Source organism: Rhincodon typus, chromosome 1 (assembly GCF_021869965.1).
Source record: "Rhincodon typus isolate 14 chromosome 1, sRhiTyp1.1, whole genome shotgun sequence".
NCBI classification, from domain to species: Eukaryota; Metazoa; Chordata; class Chondrichthyes; order Orectolobiformes; family Rhincodontidae; genus Rhincodon; species Rhincodon typus.
In genome coordinates this window covers 29,717,424-29,735,585 of record NC_063332.1, presented here as the reverse complement: position 1 = coordinate 29,735,585, position 18,162 = coordinate 29,717,424, and the positions used below count along the sequence as shown (strand labels likewise).

Below are 18,162 nucleotides of genomic sequence, written 5' to 3'. Positions count from 1 at the left end.
GTGAGGTTATTCACTCTGGTCACAAAAACAGAAATGGCAGATTATTATTTGAATGGTGGCTATTTAGGAAAAGGTGAGGTGCAACGAGACCTGGGTGTCATGGTGGAACAGTCGCTGAAGGTTGGCGTGCAGGTGCAGCAGGCAGTGAGGAAAGCTAATGGCATGCTGGCCTTCAGAGTGAGAAGATTTGAGTATCAGAGTAAGGATGTCTTGCTGTAATTATACAGGGCCTTGGTGAGTCCACACCTAGAGTATTGTGTGCAGTTTTGGTCTTCTAGTCTGAGGAAGGATATCCTTGCTATTGAGGGAATCCAACAAAGGTTTACCAGACTGATTCCCAGGATGGCAGGACTGACGTATGAGGAGAGGTTGGATCGACTGGGCTTGTACTCGCCAGAATTTAGAAAAATGTTGGGGGATCTCATAGAAACATATAAAATCCTGATGATTCTGGACAAGCTAGATGTGGGAAGAGTGTTCCCAATGTTGGGGAAGTCCAGAACTAGGGGTCACAGTCTAAGAATAAGGGGTAAGTCATTCAGGACTGAGATGAGGAAGAATTTCTTCATGCAGAGAGTTGTGAGCCTGTGGAATTCTCCCCCACAGGAAGTTGTTGGGGCCAGTTCACTAGATATATTCAAAAGTGAGCTGGACATGGCCCGTGTGGCTAAAGGGATCAAGGGTTATGGGGAGAGGGTGGAAGTGGGATACTGCCAGTTTACAGATGACACAAAAATTGACGCAATAAATATTGAGGAAGGAAGTCTTAGACTACAGATCAATATAGATGAGCTGGTCAAGTCGGTTGAAAAGTGGCAAATGAAATTTAATCCTGAAAAGTGTGAGGTGATTCATTTTGGGAGGACTAATAATACATGGGTGTACGCGTTGAATGATAGGTAATTAAGAAGGCATTAAAGACAAGAGCAAGGAAGTTGTGATGGAGTTGTATATAACTTGAGTTAGGCCACTGTTGAGTACAGTGTATAGTTCTGATCACCACACTATTGGAAGGATGTGATTACGTGAGAGAGAGGGTGCAGAGAAGGTTCACAGGATGTTTCCTGGGCTGAAGCAAGTCAGCTATGAAGAGAGGAGACTAGATAGACTGGAGCTGCTTTCCTTGGAGCAGAGAAGGCTGAGAGGGGAATTTGGTGTGTACAAAATTCTAAGGGGCATAAAAAGGGTAATATGGAGAAACTTTTCCCCTTAGTACAGGGGTCAATAGCCAGAGGGCACATTTTAAGGCAAGGAGCTTTGGTGGAATTTGAGGTAAACAATTTTCATCCTGAAGGTTGTGGGTATAAGGAGCTCACTGCTTAAAAGGGTATTACAGGTAGAAACTCTCAAGATATTTAGAGTATTTGGATGAACACTTAAAATGACATCAAAGAAGGCAATGGGCCAGGTGTGGAAAATTAAATTACAGTCGATGATTGTTTGTTGAACAGCACAGTCAGGATAGGCATCATTCTGTGCAGCAAAAACTCCATGATTATGACCTGGGATATCCTAAGGAGAAGGCACCACATAAATTTGTCTTTCTTCTTTTTCCCTTATACATGTTGCCATAATGCCTGATTTTGTAATTTTCAGCAGGTTCATCACAGATTAGTGTACCATGGCAGGATTAAAACTGACATTAGCCCTTGTGCCAATACTTCTCCTAGCTACTTCCACTGACATACGCATAATATGCCAAGGGAGAATTGGATTGGACTCTACTATAAGGCATCCTTAGTCAAATAAACTTCTGACTGTGTTGACCTTAACCAAAATACTGCTACTTGAGGAAAATATTAAAACATTATTGATGCAAATAGAAACAACAAATCTCAGAACCTGCAAAACAGAAGGTAAATAACTTAGTGCACGTGTTCATTCATTCATTCAATTCTTTCCAATTATTACAGAAAAATAATTTTATTTTCAAATATACAGCATTCAATATATAAATAGCATTTAACAAGTGTAAGTCCACCATGTACAAAAATGTAGCAATACAATATATACAAATAAGGCTATGAAACTGACATTTATCATTTAAATTATCAGCAGTACAAAAATTGTCTTGGATTATAGCATTAGAGAGTCATTGCAATGGAAGCTGTGACTGGCACAGGATGTCTGTGGGCCTTGTAGAAGTACAAACGTATTGTGGGAACTCAGTCCATGAGCAGCACAGCCAAAGCTCAGGAGGTCTCTTCTCTTAATGTAAGTATAATGTGCTAAACAAGCCCAGCAGAGCAAATGAAGAAACTGAATAGTAGGAATAATCTTTCTTGAGACAAAGGCTGCTGCAACTCTTCCAGGATGGCACCCAGCAAAAAGTCAATCATGGTCCGGGAAGATAAGACTTCAAAGTCCCTTGAACATGCTGTAGCATAACTCCAAAGATCACCGCAGTAATTTTAAGACTGCAAACTAAAGAAAATAAAAGGGGAAAAAATGTTTTATGTGCAATGTGAAATCTGATGAAGTTCACAAAAACAGCAAAAAGAGCAAGACACAATCAATAACCTAGATTGATGTAACTACTTCACCCCTCAGTCTCTTCAGCATGCAAAAACAAACTTAATTAATTCTTCAACCTTTTTATGTTATTTGACTCATTGCCACATGTGATAACTCATATGTCATGTCTTTATACTTTATTTAGAAAAAGATTATACCCATCTTTCTGCTATTCTTATTTTCCAAATTTAGCTGTGTACCCTGCTATTTAATCCTTTTCCATGATGCCTTTGAGTTGTGTTACATCTCTTATCTCTCACATTAAGCATCAGAATACTCTCCTGTCAAGTGGAGAATATAAACTGTTTCTTCTGTTCTTGAGCTCAGTTCTGGATTATACCTCAGGAAGAATATGTTGACTTTGGAAAGGGTGCTGTGTGAATTTACCAATGATACTAGGCCTGAAGTCATGTCAAATCATTGAGTGCTGGGTCCACTTTGGAGCCACATATCAGCTGGACCAGATAAGGATGGCAGATCTCACTCCCTCAAGGACATTAGAGAAACAGACGGGTTTTTATGACAATCAAAGTTTCATAAGACTATCTTTCAATTCCAGATCATTAACTAAATATAAATTCCACCAGGTGCTATGGTAGCATTTGAACCCATGTTCCCAGAGCATTATTCTGGGTCTCTGAATTACTTTCCAGTGATGGTACCATCAGACAACCATGTTCCCCTGTGAAAGAGGGAATAACAGCATTGTGAATGATGCCAACATCAAACCAGCCTTTTGAGGACAACAAAGACAAGCACTGCTGGAAACCCTCAGCATGTCAGACAGCAACTGTGGAGAAAAACAGAGCTAACATTCCAATTTGATGACCCTTCATCAATGCAGCTCTGATATGGTCACACTGTTTCTTATACAGATAATGCCTAAGTTGAGTCCAGGGACTTATCAGTCTTCAGACTTATTAGTTTCCCTATCACTTTTTTTTCTAACTATAGTTATTGTGTTTATTTCCTATCCTCCTTTTGCCCTTTGAATATTTAGTAACTCTGGAAAGACAATTAGTGTTTACTACTGTGGAGCTTGATACAAAGTATTTGTTCAACTCCTCTGCCATTTCCTGGTTCCTCATTATTATTCCTCCAGCCTTATTCTCCAGGGCCTTCATTCACTTTGGGTTCTCTATTCCTTTTTATATATTTAAAGAAGTTCTCACTGTTCATCTTGATATTACTTGCAAGATTACCCTCAAAGTTTATTTTCTCCCTCTTCATTATTTTCACTTTCACTTTATATTCACTTTTATTGGTTTATAAAACTTCCCCAATCTTTGGGCTTGCCATTAATCTTTGATTTTTTTTCTTTCAATTTGATGCTATCTTTAATTTCCCTGGTTAACCCGGTTAGCTTATCCTCTTCTTAGAATCCTTTACCTCACTGGAATATGTCTTTGCTGCAAGCCATGAACTATCCCAGGACTGACAACACTTGCCAGCTCAATTTTAATTGCAAAACAACGAGGATTAACTTTGCATTTTCGCAAAGGTTAAAGCATATTCAAAATGTTTACAGTCGTGCATCCTGACCTAATAGATTGGCATTCCATGTTTTACATTTTTAAAATGTGCTTTACAACATGCCTTAACCTACAAACAAATCCTACAGTGTACATTAATTCTGAACAAAAATGTTAATAGTGAAATGTTGCTCTGTACCTCATTTTATTTTTTAATTGGCCAACCATCCAGACATTTGGTGAACATCATTTCCCTTCCTGGTGAAATTGTCATGGTTGAGGGCCTGGTCGCACAAAATGTGTACCTGTGAATAAAACCAGCTTGAATTTAATTTAAAAGGACATTTTCCTCCATCTCACCATTTAGTTTTATCAACTGATTGCCTCTCTCATTCTTTCCTCTCTCTGACTAAAAGCTGCAATGTTTCCCCAGCAGGACGAGTGAATGAACATTTTGAATGCCTTTATCAATCTGCCAATTGGCTGTCAATTGTTACAACTGAATGACATTGTGAGCTCTTTTTACTGGATGAATTAAATCACCATCAATGATCGTGCTGGGGAATGGAACACTTTGCCATTTTGGCTATACAGCAGTCAGCATCGAGGTCTCTCAGAATGCTATTTTGTAAATAAATTGATTTTGATCAGTTCTCACAAAAACAGAATCAGCAGAGGACTTGTTATGTGTTAGGAAAACCAAGGTGAAAAACCTAGAGCAGTTGACATCTTAAACTGAAAAGATGCTTTCTCTTGCCTTTGGTGCAAGACACCATTTGTGGAGGTATTAGGAGTTTGTCCTGTAACCAACTTCTCACAGGATTGTTAAACAGCTGATTGGAATTAAACATTGCTGCTGCACTCATTGATGAAGCTGTACAGCGTTTCGGAGGATAATGCTTTATCAAAAAGGCGCTCCTGACAGCGACCAATTGATTGGGTTTAAATAGGTGATTGCTGAGGATTTTAAGATTTAAGAACTTAAAGATTTATAATCTTTTACAGTTCACTTGTTTCCAAAGGTTTGAAGATGATTTTTGAAATACATTGGGAAACTTTCTGTGGTGCTTTGTCAAGACTCCATCAATACCTTAGCAACATTTAGTTCGGAAATTATTCATGGTCTTCTCCCAAAAAGAATAAATGCTCAGCTAATGCACCTTATAGGAGTTATCAGGTGAAAGTGACTGCTTGGTCATCTTTCAAGACACCTCCCTGCTTGGCAGAAGAAATGCGAGGAGGAGATAAGGCGAGATAGACTAGCAGCAGATACTAGAGAGAAGAAGGCACAGGAGGATGAGCTGGACTTCTGCTCTCTGCAGATACTGGGCATCCTTCAACCTCTAGATCTCCAGTGGTGCATCCAATAATATGCACGCCCTCACAGTCCTTCAGCACTCCTGCAACTTGGTGCCACGTGCCGATCAGCCCAGTCCACACCTTCAGTGAAAGTGAGTGCAAAGAATCCATATTTACTTCTCCGTGAAAATAATGTCCAAACAATGCTTGTGTGTTCCCATTTTAGCACGGCTAGGCAAGATCCAGTTATAATAGTCAGCAATTTGGCATAGGGCTCTGCTAAAACCGGATTTCCAAGCAGGCATATATTAGCAGCACAGCACCCAGCACTGGTGCTAAGGGTTGCTTTTAACACAGTGAGGATGTCTTAGAAGGGAGCAAGTCCAAGTAGGAATGCTAATCTATAACCTAAGAGAAACAAGAGAGAAATCAACTCAGACGTACTCAGATTATCGCAGAAAGACAATAGAAAAAGGGGGTCCAATTCTAAAGTGGATGAAGGCACAGATGGACCTCAGTGTATATGTGCACAGACCATTGAAGGTAACAGGACAGGTGAAGAGAGCAGTGAATAAAATATACTGTGTCCTCAGCTTTATAAATAGGGAGTACAAGAGCAAGGAGATGATGCTGAACATGTATAAGGCACTTGTTAGACTTCAGCTGGAGTATTGTATATAGTTGTGGGTACCACATTATTGGAAAGCCATAAGCACTGGAGACAGTGCAGAAGTGATTTACAAAGATAGTTCCAGGAATGAGAAACTTCAGTTAAGAGGATAGATTGAAGAAACTGGGACTGTTCTCCCTGGAGACAAGAAGGCTGAGAGAAGATTTTGATTGAGGTTTTCAAAATCATGAGTGGGCTGGATAGGGTAGATGGAGAGAAGTTATTCCCACCCGTAAAAGGAACAAGAACGAGAGGGCCTGGATTTAAAGTGATGTACAAAAGAAGTAACAGTAATGTGAGAAAAACTTTTTCACACAGCAAGTGGTTAGGGTATGGAATTCTCTGCCTAGAAATGTAGTGGAAGCAGGTTCAATTGAGACATTCAAGAGGAAATTAGATGATTATTTGGATAGTAATTATGTGCATTGGTAAAAAGTAGGAGGTTGGTACTCAGTCATGATACTCAATGGAAGAACCATGGCTGGAATAATGGGCCCAATAGCCTCCATCTATGCTGTAACAATTCTGTGATGGGAGATAAAACTAAGGCAAGGGGGGGTACCTTCCCCTTGATGGTATTTGAGTAATGGCTGCAATTGGGGTCCAAGCTGGCTTGGGTTGGTGGTGTGGTCTGTGGCAGTCAGCTGGAATAAAGGACAACCTTCCTCATTACCAACCCATCATCGAGACTTCCAGGTCCCTGACTGCAATTCAGGGAGTGAGCTTTCCTTTTCTCTGAGCCCATGTGGTAGCAGTCAAGCACCACAGTGCATGGGGTCATACCTCACTTCCAGCCTCTGAATTGGTGAGCAGCTGGGCTTTAAATATAATGCAGCAGCATGGAAAATGTAAGAATCAGCAATGGAGAACACTTTCACCTCTTCAGCTGCACAGTCCCACAAAGGAAAGGCATCCAATAGTCCAGTCACAGAATTAATGAGGTAAAGAGCAGAAGATCATGTGAGAAAAATCACTCTGAGCCTTAGTGGACAAAATACTTTAACTGAAAACTGAGAACTGGGACCAAAATCCACGATGCTCAGAGAAAGAGCAAATGTAAAATTACTTACAAGATGTGACAGGGAAGGTGCAAATTGAAAAAACAAAAAGGTATCATAGTAACAGTTTTATCTGCCTTCTTGTAAACCAGTACACTATGTACCACAACTCGCAGAATGTGAATGAAACCAAGGCTTTGTATTGTTACAGGAGCTCCAAGGTCATGGTGACAACAGGATTGGATCACAGTATATTAATATCAGGCCAAGTCTCTTGTATGAGCTGCCCAATACATCAATCTGAGAGGGGATCTGACACAACACAAATATATATATATCATTCTGTTTCTTCATGTGCAAGAGTACGTAATCATTCTTTCATAAGATGTAAGCATCATTGGCAAATCCAACAGCAGTTGCCCATCTCCAATTTCCCTTGAACTGAGTGACTTTTATTTATTCATTTTGTGGGATGTGGGCTTCACTATCTGGGCCAGCATTTCTTGCCCATCCCCAGTTGCCCTTGAGAAGGTGGTGATGAGCTGCCTTCTTGAACCACTGCAGTCCACCTGCTGTGGGTTGACCCACAATGCCATTAGGGAGGGACGTCCAGGATTTTGAGCCAGCGGCAATGAAGGAACAGCAACATATTTCCAAGTCAGGATGGTGAGTGGGTTGGAGGGAACTTCAAAGTGGTGGTGTTCCCATTATATCTGCTGCTCTTGTCCTTCTAGATGGAAGTGGTCGTGGATTTGGAAGGTGCTGTCTGAGGATCTTTGGTGAATTTCGTGCATCTTGCCAGACTATTTCAGATGGCAGTTAAGAGTCAACTACATTGCTGAGAGTCTGCAGTCACACAAAAGCCAGGGCAAGTAAAGATGATAGATTCCAGCACACTCCCTTTGTAATTACGATGAGAACCAAGCAGGAAGACTGTAATTAAAACCCTGATTCTAGCTTGATGTGGGAATTTCTTGGAAACCCTCTTGAGAGAAGACAGAAGAGCGTAATTTCTCCAAACAAGGCTATCAGTTTAGCAGGGAGCTGTAACACTGCAGGGGAATTCCCTACATCAGGAATCCCACATTTTCATGTGGTCACATGGGTGTAACTCTTTGTCAGCAGTGATAGGCCTGGTGACCGCACTGACCAACTTAGTGACAGAACTGGGCCTTGACTCAGCATCTTGTCAGAATCATGGCAAGGACTCCTGGAGAAATGTCATCTTCCACTCCATCAAAATGATCTAAGTACCTGATAACTATCAGGTTGGGCCAAATGTTTCAAAAACTTGATAATGGCGGGTGAGACTGCCCTTTTGTGGGACAAGTATTTATTAGTATAAAGACCAATGTTTCCTTTCAAATGTATTTCCCGTGCACAGTCAGGTTTGCAGATCTTGCACCTTTATGTTGCTTCCATGAAGTCTGTACATACATTATGTCTCCCAGAACAAGGATTATGGAATACCTGTCACAGTGGAGGGTCAATTACTGGGGGACACAGGTTCAAGGTGCAAGGGGGCAGGAGTTTAAAAGAGATGTGTGAGGCACATTTTTCACACAAAGGGCGGTGAGTGCCTAGAACACTTTGCCAGAGGAGGTGGTGGAAGCAGACACAGCAGCAGCATTCAAGAAGCACCTGGAAGAATATGTAAATAGGAAGGGAATAGAAAGATACGGATCCTGTAAGTGAAGACAATTTTAGTGTGGAAGGGCCAAATGTGTCGGCGCGGGCTTGGAGGGCCAAAGGGCCTGTTCCTGTGCTGTATTGTTCTTTGTTCTTTGTTCTTTGATCCCCCATTTAAAACAGAAGTCAGGCAATATTTTTCTCACAAAGGTCTTTGAAACTCTCTTCCCGAAAAGATGATGGAAGCAGAGTCCTTGATTATTTAAGGCAGAGGTATACATATTCTTGTTAAGAAAGGGGGTGAAAGATTAACAGGGTTGGGCAGGAATGTTAAGATGGTGAGGGCTGAGGGGCCCTAGGAAAGGTTGTATGGTTGGGGCCCAGTTTACGTGCTGCTCTTGACCCACAAGAAGGAGTGAAAATTAATCCTTATAGGAATTCACTGCCTGGGCAACTGATCTGAAATTAACCATGGATCACCCCTTGTTAAATTGACCTTTACTATAATTTTATACATACGGTGGGGATAATCATTTCTTTCAGTGATAGTGTAGATGGGCTAAAGAGAGAAAGCCTGCCTATTACTCACACACCATACTGTTGGTTTAGATTTTCTTAAGAAGGAATAAGAACCGTGAGGGTTTAGAAATGTTGGCCAATCCAATAATATCATTCACATTCTCAACAATGGTTATAATTACCCCAGGAAGTCCATACTTACTTTTTCTGCATTTCCCCAGACTTCACGCGAATCTTCCTTATTTCCAGCTCTTTCAAGTCTTTTGTTTCATTAAAATTTGACCCGTACCAGAGACTTTTGAGCTGCGTCCATAATGACCAGGATAATGAGGACCCTTCCCACATCAGTTTAATGCTAAGCAAATCTCCAATGTCATCCTCCAAGTAGACAAGGAAGGAAGTTGTCCTATTTGCAACAACTTGCTCAGGTCTGTAACAGGACAAAAATTTAACACCTTAAAACATTTCCAAAACTTCAGTGAATGTAACACAACTGAAGCTAATCACACAAGCAATGATGATAGCAAAAGCTCCAAAATTCTGATGCTCTGTAGGGAGTCTGTGGCAGAAAGTCTCAAAATTAACCTGGGAACAAAAATAAATTTAAGATTCTACCATCAGATTATCAGAGAGAAAGGTGGGGGAAGGGTTAAACATCAATCTGACCTACTTCAGTGTGGTTACAGACGGAGAAGGGAACTCCAAGATGAAAAACCCATCCGAATGGTGTCGAGGTTCTGCTGAGTGACTGGGACATGGAGAGAAAGCAGGATGTTTGATGCCTCGGAGAAACCAGGCCTAGTTCTTGGCTTGTGTCCACAGAGATGTCAACCTGCCACCCAGCCTGAAATCACCTCCTTCATTGTGGGATTGATAGACCCTTCCAAAGCCAGAGACTAGCCTGGATTTCTAGTGACACTCTGGCCCACTCCCTTGGTATATTTTTGAAACTAGGGAATCTTCCCCTGGCATGAGAGACAGGGTTAGTGCCAAAAGTGTCCTGAGGACCATCTCGGTAGCCATGAGACACTGTGTATAATACTATATGTCTAGTTCATGGTTTATATGTTTTAGAGTATAACTTCTGGTTTTAAGCATTGTAGTTTTAACCTTTTACAAAATGGAGCACCTGTTTGAGGAGCTGAGAAAAACAACTGACATAAATGCGACTCAAATAAGCCTGGATTTTTTCTACCTAAAATGTAACTTGTAAATGCCTTGTGAGGTCAGACATAACACTGAATATATTTGAACAATGAATGATCCATCTTTAACGAAGATAAGGGAACCAAGGCAACTGGAGGGAGGACAATTATACTCATTAGAAACATAAATTATACAAATGAGTTGCAGACTCAAAATGTTGTGTTTAGGGTAAAATAATTCATTCTCATTTCTGTTTAAATCATTCCAAAGCATATCATATTGTCATAGCGATAATGACTTGAGGTGGAGCTTGGCTACAATGTTCTTTTGTTTCGCTGACAAAAGCAGGCTGTTCAGATTGGGGTTCATGAGGGAAAAGAAGCTGGAAGATTCTCTCTAGCTTGCAAGTATCGAAAGAAATCTACAGAGACCCTCGTATAGTCTTGTGGTAGATAGCAGTCAACTCAAAGGATTAGCTTGGAAAAAGATGCACAGAAGCTGTGGGAGCAAGTTATGAAAACATTGTCCATATGTGTTCAAAGTCAGACAAGGAACAAACGAGTCTACAGTTGTGAGGTCTTTAAAGAAAACTGGAAAACCAGTAAGACAAAAGCTAATGAACAGATCACCGTGAAATTCTTACTTCAAGGAATAGCTGGAAACTAAAGAGCAATAAAGTAAATGGCAGAAGGCTGTCTCATACTTTGGATTGGTTCTAGGAAAAGTGAATGAACTTTCAAGGTTTTGTAAGATAGGACAACCTCTGGGGCTAAGTGAAAAGTAGAACTGAGTTTATAGCATAAGTCATTACATAAACTACATTAGTACATATTTTAAGTCTTTTTGATACACAATAAAAATGTGAAATCTCGTGATATTGTTTTGTTGGTCACTTACTGGTTTGGGATTTCTCTTTACACATTAATAGTCCCAAACAGGATTGTAGCACCAGTGACAAAAGGAGTTGAATGTGGTATTGTTCAAACTCCTGGCATTGTTCAAACATTTATCCATTAAGCAATGGTGGCAGCATCAAGGCTCAATAAATACTTGCTTTATATAAACATGACCCTCAGAAATACTGAGCCCTGCCTTTCTTATCAGGCTACCTCAGTCTGTATAAATGCCGGTACATAAACACAAGGTGCAGATGTTGTTTTAAGCTCCCATCATCAATGAGTGGGCTTCTACTACCAGCACAAACCAGAGCAGTTTGTCTTTATTTGTAAAACTCATTAAACTGCTGGTATTTGGTAGTACAAACTCTAAATAAAAACTTCTTGTCCTCCCGACTTCTATCAGTTAACTATTCTCACTGCTGAATCAAAAGTAAAACAGTTCAAAACTCTGTACTGAGGCTTAAGCACAAACTCTAGTTTGAGACTTCTGTGTAGTACTGAGGGAATGTTCCACAGTCAAAGGGTCAGTACTGAGGGAGTGCTCCACAGTCAGAGGGTTAGTACTGAGGGGGTGCTCCACAGTCAGAGGGTCAGGACTGAGGAAGTGCTCCACAGTCAGAGGGTCAGGACTGAGGGTATGCTGCACAATCAGAGAGTCAGTACTGAGGGAGTGCTCCATAGTCAGAAGGGATATTAGAGTGATTTCCTGTCTGTCTTCTTATGGACATAAAAGATCACCTGGCCCTACTTTGAAAAGAAGGGAAGTTTTCCCTGGTGTCCTGACTAATCTTTATCCATCAAACTAAAATAGATTATCTTATCATTATCTCCATGCTGTGTAAAAATTGCTGCTGCATTTCGTACAGTAGCTAAACTTTAAGAATACCCCATTGATTGTAAACTGCTTTGTAAGCCCTTCAGGCTGTTAAAAATTATATATAATGCAAGTATTTTGCATTTTCAAGGCTAAGGGAAACAAGTGGGGATGTTTTAGACCACATATAATACCAGAGAGGGGGTGTTTGCAGCCTTAAAGCGCATTAAGGTGGATAAATCCCCTGGGCCTGATCAAGGCCATACTCGGACGTTGTGGGAGGCTAGGGAAGAAATTGCAGAGGCCCTTGCAGAGATTTTTGCTTCAACTTTAGGCACTGGTGAAGTACTGGAAGACTGGAGGGTGGCTAATGTTTGTCCATTGTTTAAGAAAAGTAGCAAAGACAAGCCAGGGAACTACAGGCCAGTGATCCTGACATCAGTGGTAGGCAAGTTATTGGAGAGGATACTGAGGGACAGGACCAACCAACATTTGGATAGTCAAGGTCTGATTAAGGATAGTCAGCATGGATTTGTGCATGGGAAATCATGTCTGACAAATCTTTTAGAGCTTTTCGAAGAGGCAACCAAGAGGATAGATGACGGTAGGGCAGTGGATGTGTCTGTATGGATTTTAGTAAGGCCTTTGACAAGGTCCCGCATGGCAGGCTAGTCATGAAGGTTGGGTCACATGGGATCCAGGGAGAGCTAGCTAATTTGATTCAAAATTGCTTCAATGGTAGGAAGCAGAGGGTGATGATTGATGCTTGTTTCTTGCACTGGACGCCTGTGACTAGTGATGTACCACAGGGGTCAGTGCTGGGATCTTTGTTATTTGTTATTTATATAAATGATCTGGATGTGAAAGTACAAGGCATGATTATTAAGTTTGCAGATGAGACAAAATTAGGAGGTATCGTTGATAGCGAGGAAAGTTATCAAAAATCACAATGGGATCTTGATCAGATGGGGAAGTGGGCTGAGGGTTGGCAAATGCAATTCGATACAGATAAGTGTGAGGTGTTGCACTTTGGAAAGTCAAACCAAAGAAGGACTTATACAGTAAATGGTAAGATCCTGAGGAGTGTTGTGGAACAGAGGGACCTCGGAGTACAAGTACATATTTCGTTGCAAGCGGCGTCACAGGTAAAGAGGGTAGTGAAGAAGGCATTTATCAGTCGAGGCATTGATTGTAGGAGTTGGGACATTATGTTACAGTTGCATAAGTCGTTGGTGAGGCTGGACTTGGAGTATTGTGTACAGTTTTGGTCACTCTGTTATAGGAAAAACATAGTTAAGCTGGAAAGTGTGCAAACAAGATTTATGAGGATGTTGCCAAGATTAGTAGGCCTGAGTTATAGGGACAGGTTGGCCAGTATAGGACTTTATTCCTTGGAACATAGGAGAATAAGGGGTGGCCTTGTAGAGGTGTATAAAATCATGAGGCCATAGATAGGATGAATGCATATAGACTTTTTCCCAGGGATGGGAAATTGAAAACTAGAGGGCATAGGTTTAAGGTGAGAGGGGAAAGAGTTAAGAAGCACCTGAGGGGCAACTTCTTCACACAGAGAGTGGTGCATATATGGAATGGGCAGCCAGAAAAAGTGGTTGAGGCAGGTACAATAGCTACATTTTAAAAACATTTGGATAGGTACATGGATGGGAAGGGTTCAGAGGGATATGGACCAAATGCGGGCAATTGGAACTAGCTGAGTGGGCACAATGGTCAGCATGGACCAGTTTGGGCCAAAGGGCCTGTTTCTATGTTGTATTACTCTATGTCTCTATGATTCTAATTGATGGGTGTGATACACTACAGGAAAAGTAAATTTCTGAGTTACAACTTCCACTATTCAACTGACTTTGGATGTTTCTACAAAACCAAACTGAAACAATTTTAAATAAAAATTTATGGAGAAATACTAACATTACTATATTAATGTAGTATGTGGTAGCAGTCAGTTGAGATTATTTAAACCCCTGTTCGACTGGGTGGGAGAACAGTTGAAATGACTACAATGACACCATGCTCTCCTTGCTTTCCCCACCCTCCCCACCATCACCATCCCATTCCTGCAACCACCTGCCTTTCTGTGAGTTTCAATGTTAATTTATTGTTTTATGTCCCTGCTAAACACAAAAAAATGCCTTTATGTCCAACGTTTATCATACACACGCACTCTAGAAATAACCACTTGCAACCTCGCTATTAGCTTTCAAAGATGAGGCATACATACATTTCAATTTTGGTCTTCTTGCTGTCAGCTTTGGTCCCATACAAGTTTACATGCAATTCAGGATTTGAATCTTGTATTTCTTCTACACTGAATAAGTGCATTTTTAACTGGTAGTGGAAAACTGGAGAAGAAGTATAGAAAATATTTTAACTATTGAAGATAGCATTTTAAAAGTCCTTGTTCAATTCAGTCTCTTTTTAGGAGTCAGGAATAAAGATTCAAAACCTTTTCTTCTTTTTTTGTGTTTTCTCTTTGCAGCACAGATCTCAGCAGTTCAAAATTAAAAAGTTAATAAGGTGAGACAACAAGGTGCAGGGCTGGATGAACACAGCAGGCCAAGCAGCATCATAGGAGCAGGTTGGGTTGGTATATGCATTAGCAAAGTAGTAGCTTGTGGAATTTGTCTATTTTAATTTTTTTAATCTGATTTATTATTGTCACATGTACCAAGATACAGTGATAAGTATTGTTTCGCATGCTATACAGACAAATTATATAATCCCTACAGTATGGAAACAGGCCATTTGGCCCAACAATCCACACTGCCCTTCCAAAGAGCATCCCAGCCAGACCCATCCCGCTACATTTCCCATGTCTAATTCGCATAAATTACACACCACTGGACACTTTAGCATGGCCAATCCACCTAGCCTGCACATCTTTGTACTGTGGGAGGAAACCAGAGCAATCAACAGAAACTCAGGCAGACACAAGGAGAATGTGCAAACTCCGCACAGTCACCTGAGAGTGGAACTGAACCCAGGTCCTTAGCGCTGTGAGGCAGCACTGCTAACCACTGTGCCATCCATACATTATATAAATGCATTAGGGTAACAGTAGACTTGCCATTGTAGGAATGTGGCAAGAAAGATTCTGAGAAAGTATCAGAATTAAACTAAATTTTGATCTAAATTGTTTTTTTCAAAGGAGGTACCTTGAAAGATTTTAGCTACGTGCATATAAATCTCATTTATATAAGGCATTTCCAGGCAGAAACATTCTTCTTGCTAATCCTTCCAGATAGAAAATGTAGCTCTTTTAAAATACATGTATATATCTTTGTATATAGACCATTTATGTAAGGCTGTTCTGCTACTCACCTTTAAAGGGCATATCTGCTCTTGTTTTCAAATACATCCTGTTCAGACGTTTGCTTCTGACTTTTTTGACATTGTAGCCCAGCTTGTTACAACGATTCCTTCGACAGCTGAGGCACATTCCCTTCTCAAATGTCTTAGTGTCTGGGCATCGATACATCAGACTTTGCTTATCCTGGTTCAGGATGGAATCAACGAAGAGGTGGACTGAACGCTCATGCTCACAATGAACAACTTCACCAATACCTGCCAATAGAAATAAGGAAACAATTATAACACTCAACAATCTCCTCATATTTTCTTTATCTTTACTGACGAAACTGACAAAGAGCTTTGCTACAATTCCCTAGGTGCTGGCTGTCATCCTGTACCATGTAGATTCTTCAACAATGGCCACTAAAGTTGGTAAGAGCAGCCTAACTTAGACATGGAGCCTACCACAGCCAAGCTTATAATGTTCACATTAAGTTTAAACACAGTTTCCGCAGGCAATTAAGAGTCAGCAGGATTAGCTATCTCTGAAAGGATAAGAACAGGGAATGGAAATAGCATAGTTATCCACTCACTTCAGAGCCTTAGAAACTTCAATTAAATCTCAATGGGCCCTTACCGGGAAGCTTGGTGACCCTGTTATGAATTTGAAAAACAAATACTAGGGCCCCATTGAAATCTAAATGAATTTTACAAGATTGTAAAGTTCACTGGCAAAAGTAATGCAGCACATTACTGCAAAAACCCAGATGTCAAAGCACAGGACTAAAAAAAATTAAGAAGCTTTGCATAAATTAAAATTTGGTGGAAAGTTTTCATAGGTTCATAAGATATAGGGGCAGAATTTGGCCATTCGGCCCATTGAAGTCTGATCCGCCATTCGACCATGGATGATATGCTCCTCACCCCCATTTTCCTGCCTTCTCCCCATAACCCTTCAACCCATTACCAATTAAAAATCTGTCTAACTCTTCCTTAAATTTACTCACTGTCCCAGCATTCACTGCACTTTTGGGTAGCAAATTCCACAGATTCACAACCCATTGGGAGAAGTAGTTTCTCCTCAACTCTGTTTTAACTTTGCTACCCCTTATCCTAAGACTATGGTCTCTTGTCCCAGAATGCTGCACAAGAGGAAGCATCCACATATAGGACAATAATTTTGTGCAATAAACTAATAGTGAAGGTATATTATGGAAATTTCAATGGATACAAGAAACAAGTGACTGGACTCTGTAGAAAGGAGACAGGATTTTGTGAGAATTTGATGCAGGGACATGGGAGAAGTTGATATTTGCAATTGGCAAGCTTCTTTAGCTAAGGGATCTTTCGTTCTTCTAAAAGTTCATAAAACTGTTTCTTAATTTAGGTTCAAGCACTGCAGAACAAATTGGAAATCAAATCTGACACGTCTCTTGTAGATACCTGTGACATGTCTCACAGCTAAGTCAGGCTGGTTTCAAATAATAGCCAATAAGACTCAGTGAAAAGTAATAGAGTTTTTCGGACAATCAGAAATAAAACTAAGAAGCAGGTAATGATTTACTTTAATGACCCATTACAGAAACAATCTTAACAAGTACAAATTACAATGAACAAGCATTTTAAGGGCAGAGGGGTCAAAATATTGAAATACATACTTGCATGGGCTATAATACTGATGACATCATGAAGGCCACATCCAGGCTGGAAACTGCCACCATTTGGATACACATCAATATGGCCAATAGGCTGACTGATGCCAATGCTAACTCCCAGTGTACCATATACAAAAGTGTGTAGTACATCTACAAAGTCTGCATCATCTGGGGAGAGTCGCTGATCAGGGATGGCCCCTTCAAACAAGGGTCCAGCTGGATCCAAACCTGGAAAAAAAATGTTTTTTTGTTTCAGTGAAGATGACTTCTCTGCGTTCACGGCTTTCCGAGTCCCCTATGCCATCCCCTATGCCATCCCCTATTCCCAATTCCTTCACCTCCGCCGCATCTGCTCCCAGGATGAGGCATTCCACTCCCGTACATCTCAGATGTCCTCATTTTTCAAGGACCACAACTTCCCCCCCTCAGTGGTCGAGAACGCCCTTGACCGTGTCTCCCGCATTTCCCGTAACTCATCCCTCACACACCCTCCCCGCAATAACAACCAAAACAGAATCCCCCTCGTCCTCACCTACCACCCCACCAACTTCCGGATCCAATGCATCATCCTGCGACACTTCAGCCATCTGCAATCCGGCCCCACCACCGGAGACATTTTTCCCTCCCCACCCTTATCTGCTTTCCGGAGGGACCCCTCTCTCAGTGACTCCCTTGTCCACTCCACACTCCCCTCCAGCCCCACTACACCCAGCACTTTTCCCTGCAACTGCAGGAAATGCTACACCTGCCCCTAACCTTCCCCCTCACCCCCATCCCAGGCCCCAAGAAGACTTTCCACATCAAGCAGATGTTCACCTGCACATCTGCTAATGTGGTATACTGCATCCGCTGTTCCCGTTGTGTCCTCCTCTACATCGGGGAAACCAAGTGGAGGCTTGGGGACCCCTTTGCAGAACACCTACGCTCGGTTCGCACTAAACAACTGCAACTCCCAATCGCGAACCATTTCAACTCCCCCTCCCATTCCTCAGATGACATGTCCATCCTGGGCCTCCTGCAGTGCCACAACGATGCCACCCGAAGGTTGCAGGAACAGCAACTCATATTCCACTTGGGAATTCTGCAGCCCAATGGTATCAATGTGGACTTCACAAGCTTCAAAATCTCCCCTCCCCCAACCGCATCCCAAAACCAGCCCAGCTTGTCCCCGCCTCCCTAACCTGTCCTTCCTCCCACCTATCCCCTCCTCCCACCTCAAGCCCCACCCCCATCTCCTA

The 18,162-nt window shown here is 41.4% G+C and overlaps 1 protein-coding gene and 1 long non-coding RNA gene across 3 annotated transcripts in view; one reads left to right on the top strand and one right to left on the bottom strand.

Annotated features, from left to right (window-relative positions):
* The window catches only part of LOC125483768, a 30,882-nt gene that overhangs the window by 9,993 nt on the left and 2,727 nt on the right, over positions 1-18,162 (top strand). The window contains exon 2 of one of the 2 annotated variants that reach the window (XR_007262717.1): positions 14,458-14,495. This is a non-coding gene — a long non-coding RNA (uncharacterized LOC125483768). Of the gene's footprint in view, positions 1-14,457; positions 14,557-18,162 lie in introns of both variants that reach the window. The other variant, XR_007262719.1, reaches the window with a different exon arrangement.
* Positions 1,890-18,162, bottom strand: part of LOC109918214 (endothelial lipase) — a 30,995-nt gene continuing 14,722 nt past the window's right edge. The window contains exons 5-10 of the mRNA XM_020518115.2: positions 16,928-17,152; positions 15,300-15,542; positions 14,200-14,320; positions 9,304-9,531; positions 4,186-4,291; positions 1,890-2,424 (exon numbers count right to left, since the gene is read on the bottom strand). Of these exons, the coding sequence (XP_020373704.1) occupies positions 4,192-4,291; positions 9,304-9,531; positions 14,200-14,320; positions 15,300-15,542; positions 16,928-17,152 (917 nt within the window). The 3' untranslated portion in view covers positions 1,890-2,424; positions 4,186-4,191. The remainder of the gene's footprint in view (positions 2,425-4,185; positions 4,292-9,303; positions 9,532-14,199; positions 14,321-15,299; positions 15,543-16,927; positions 17,153-18,162) is intronic.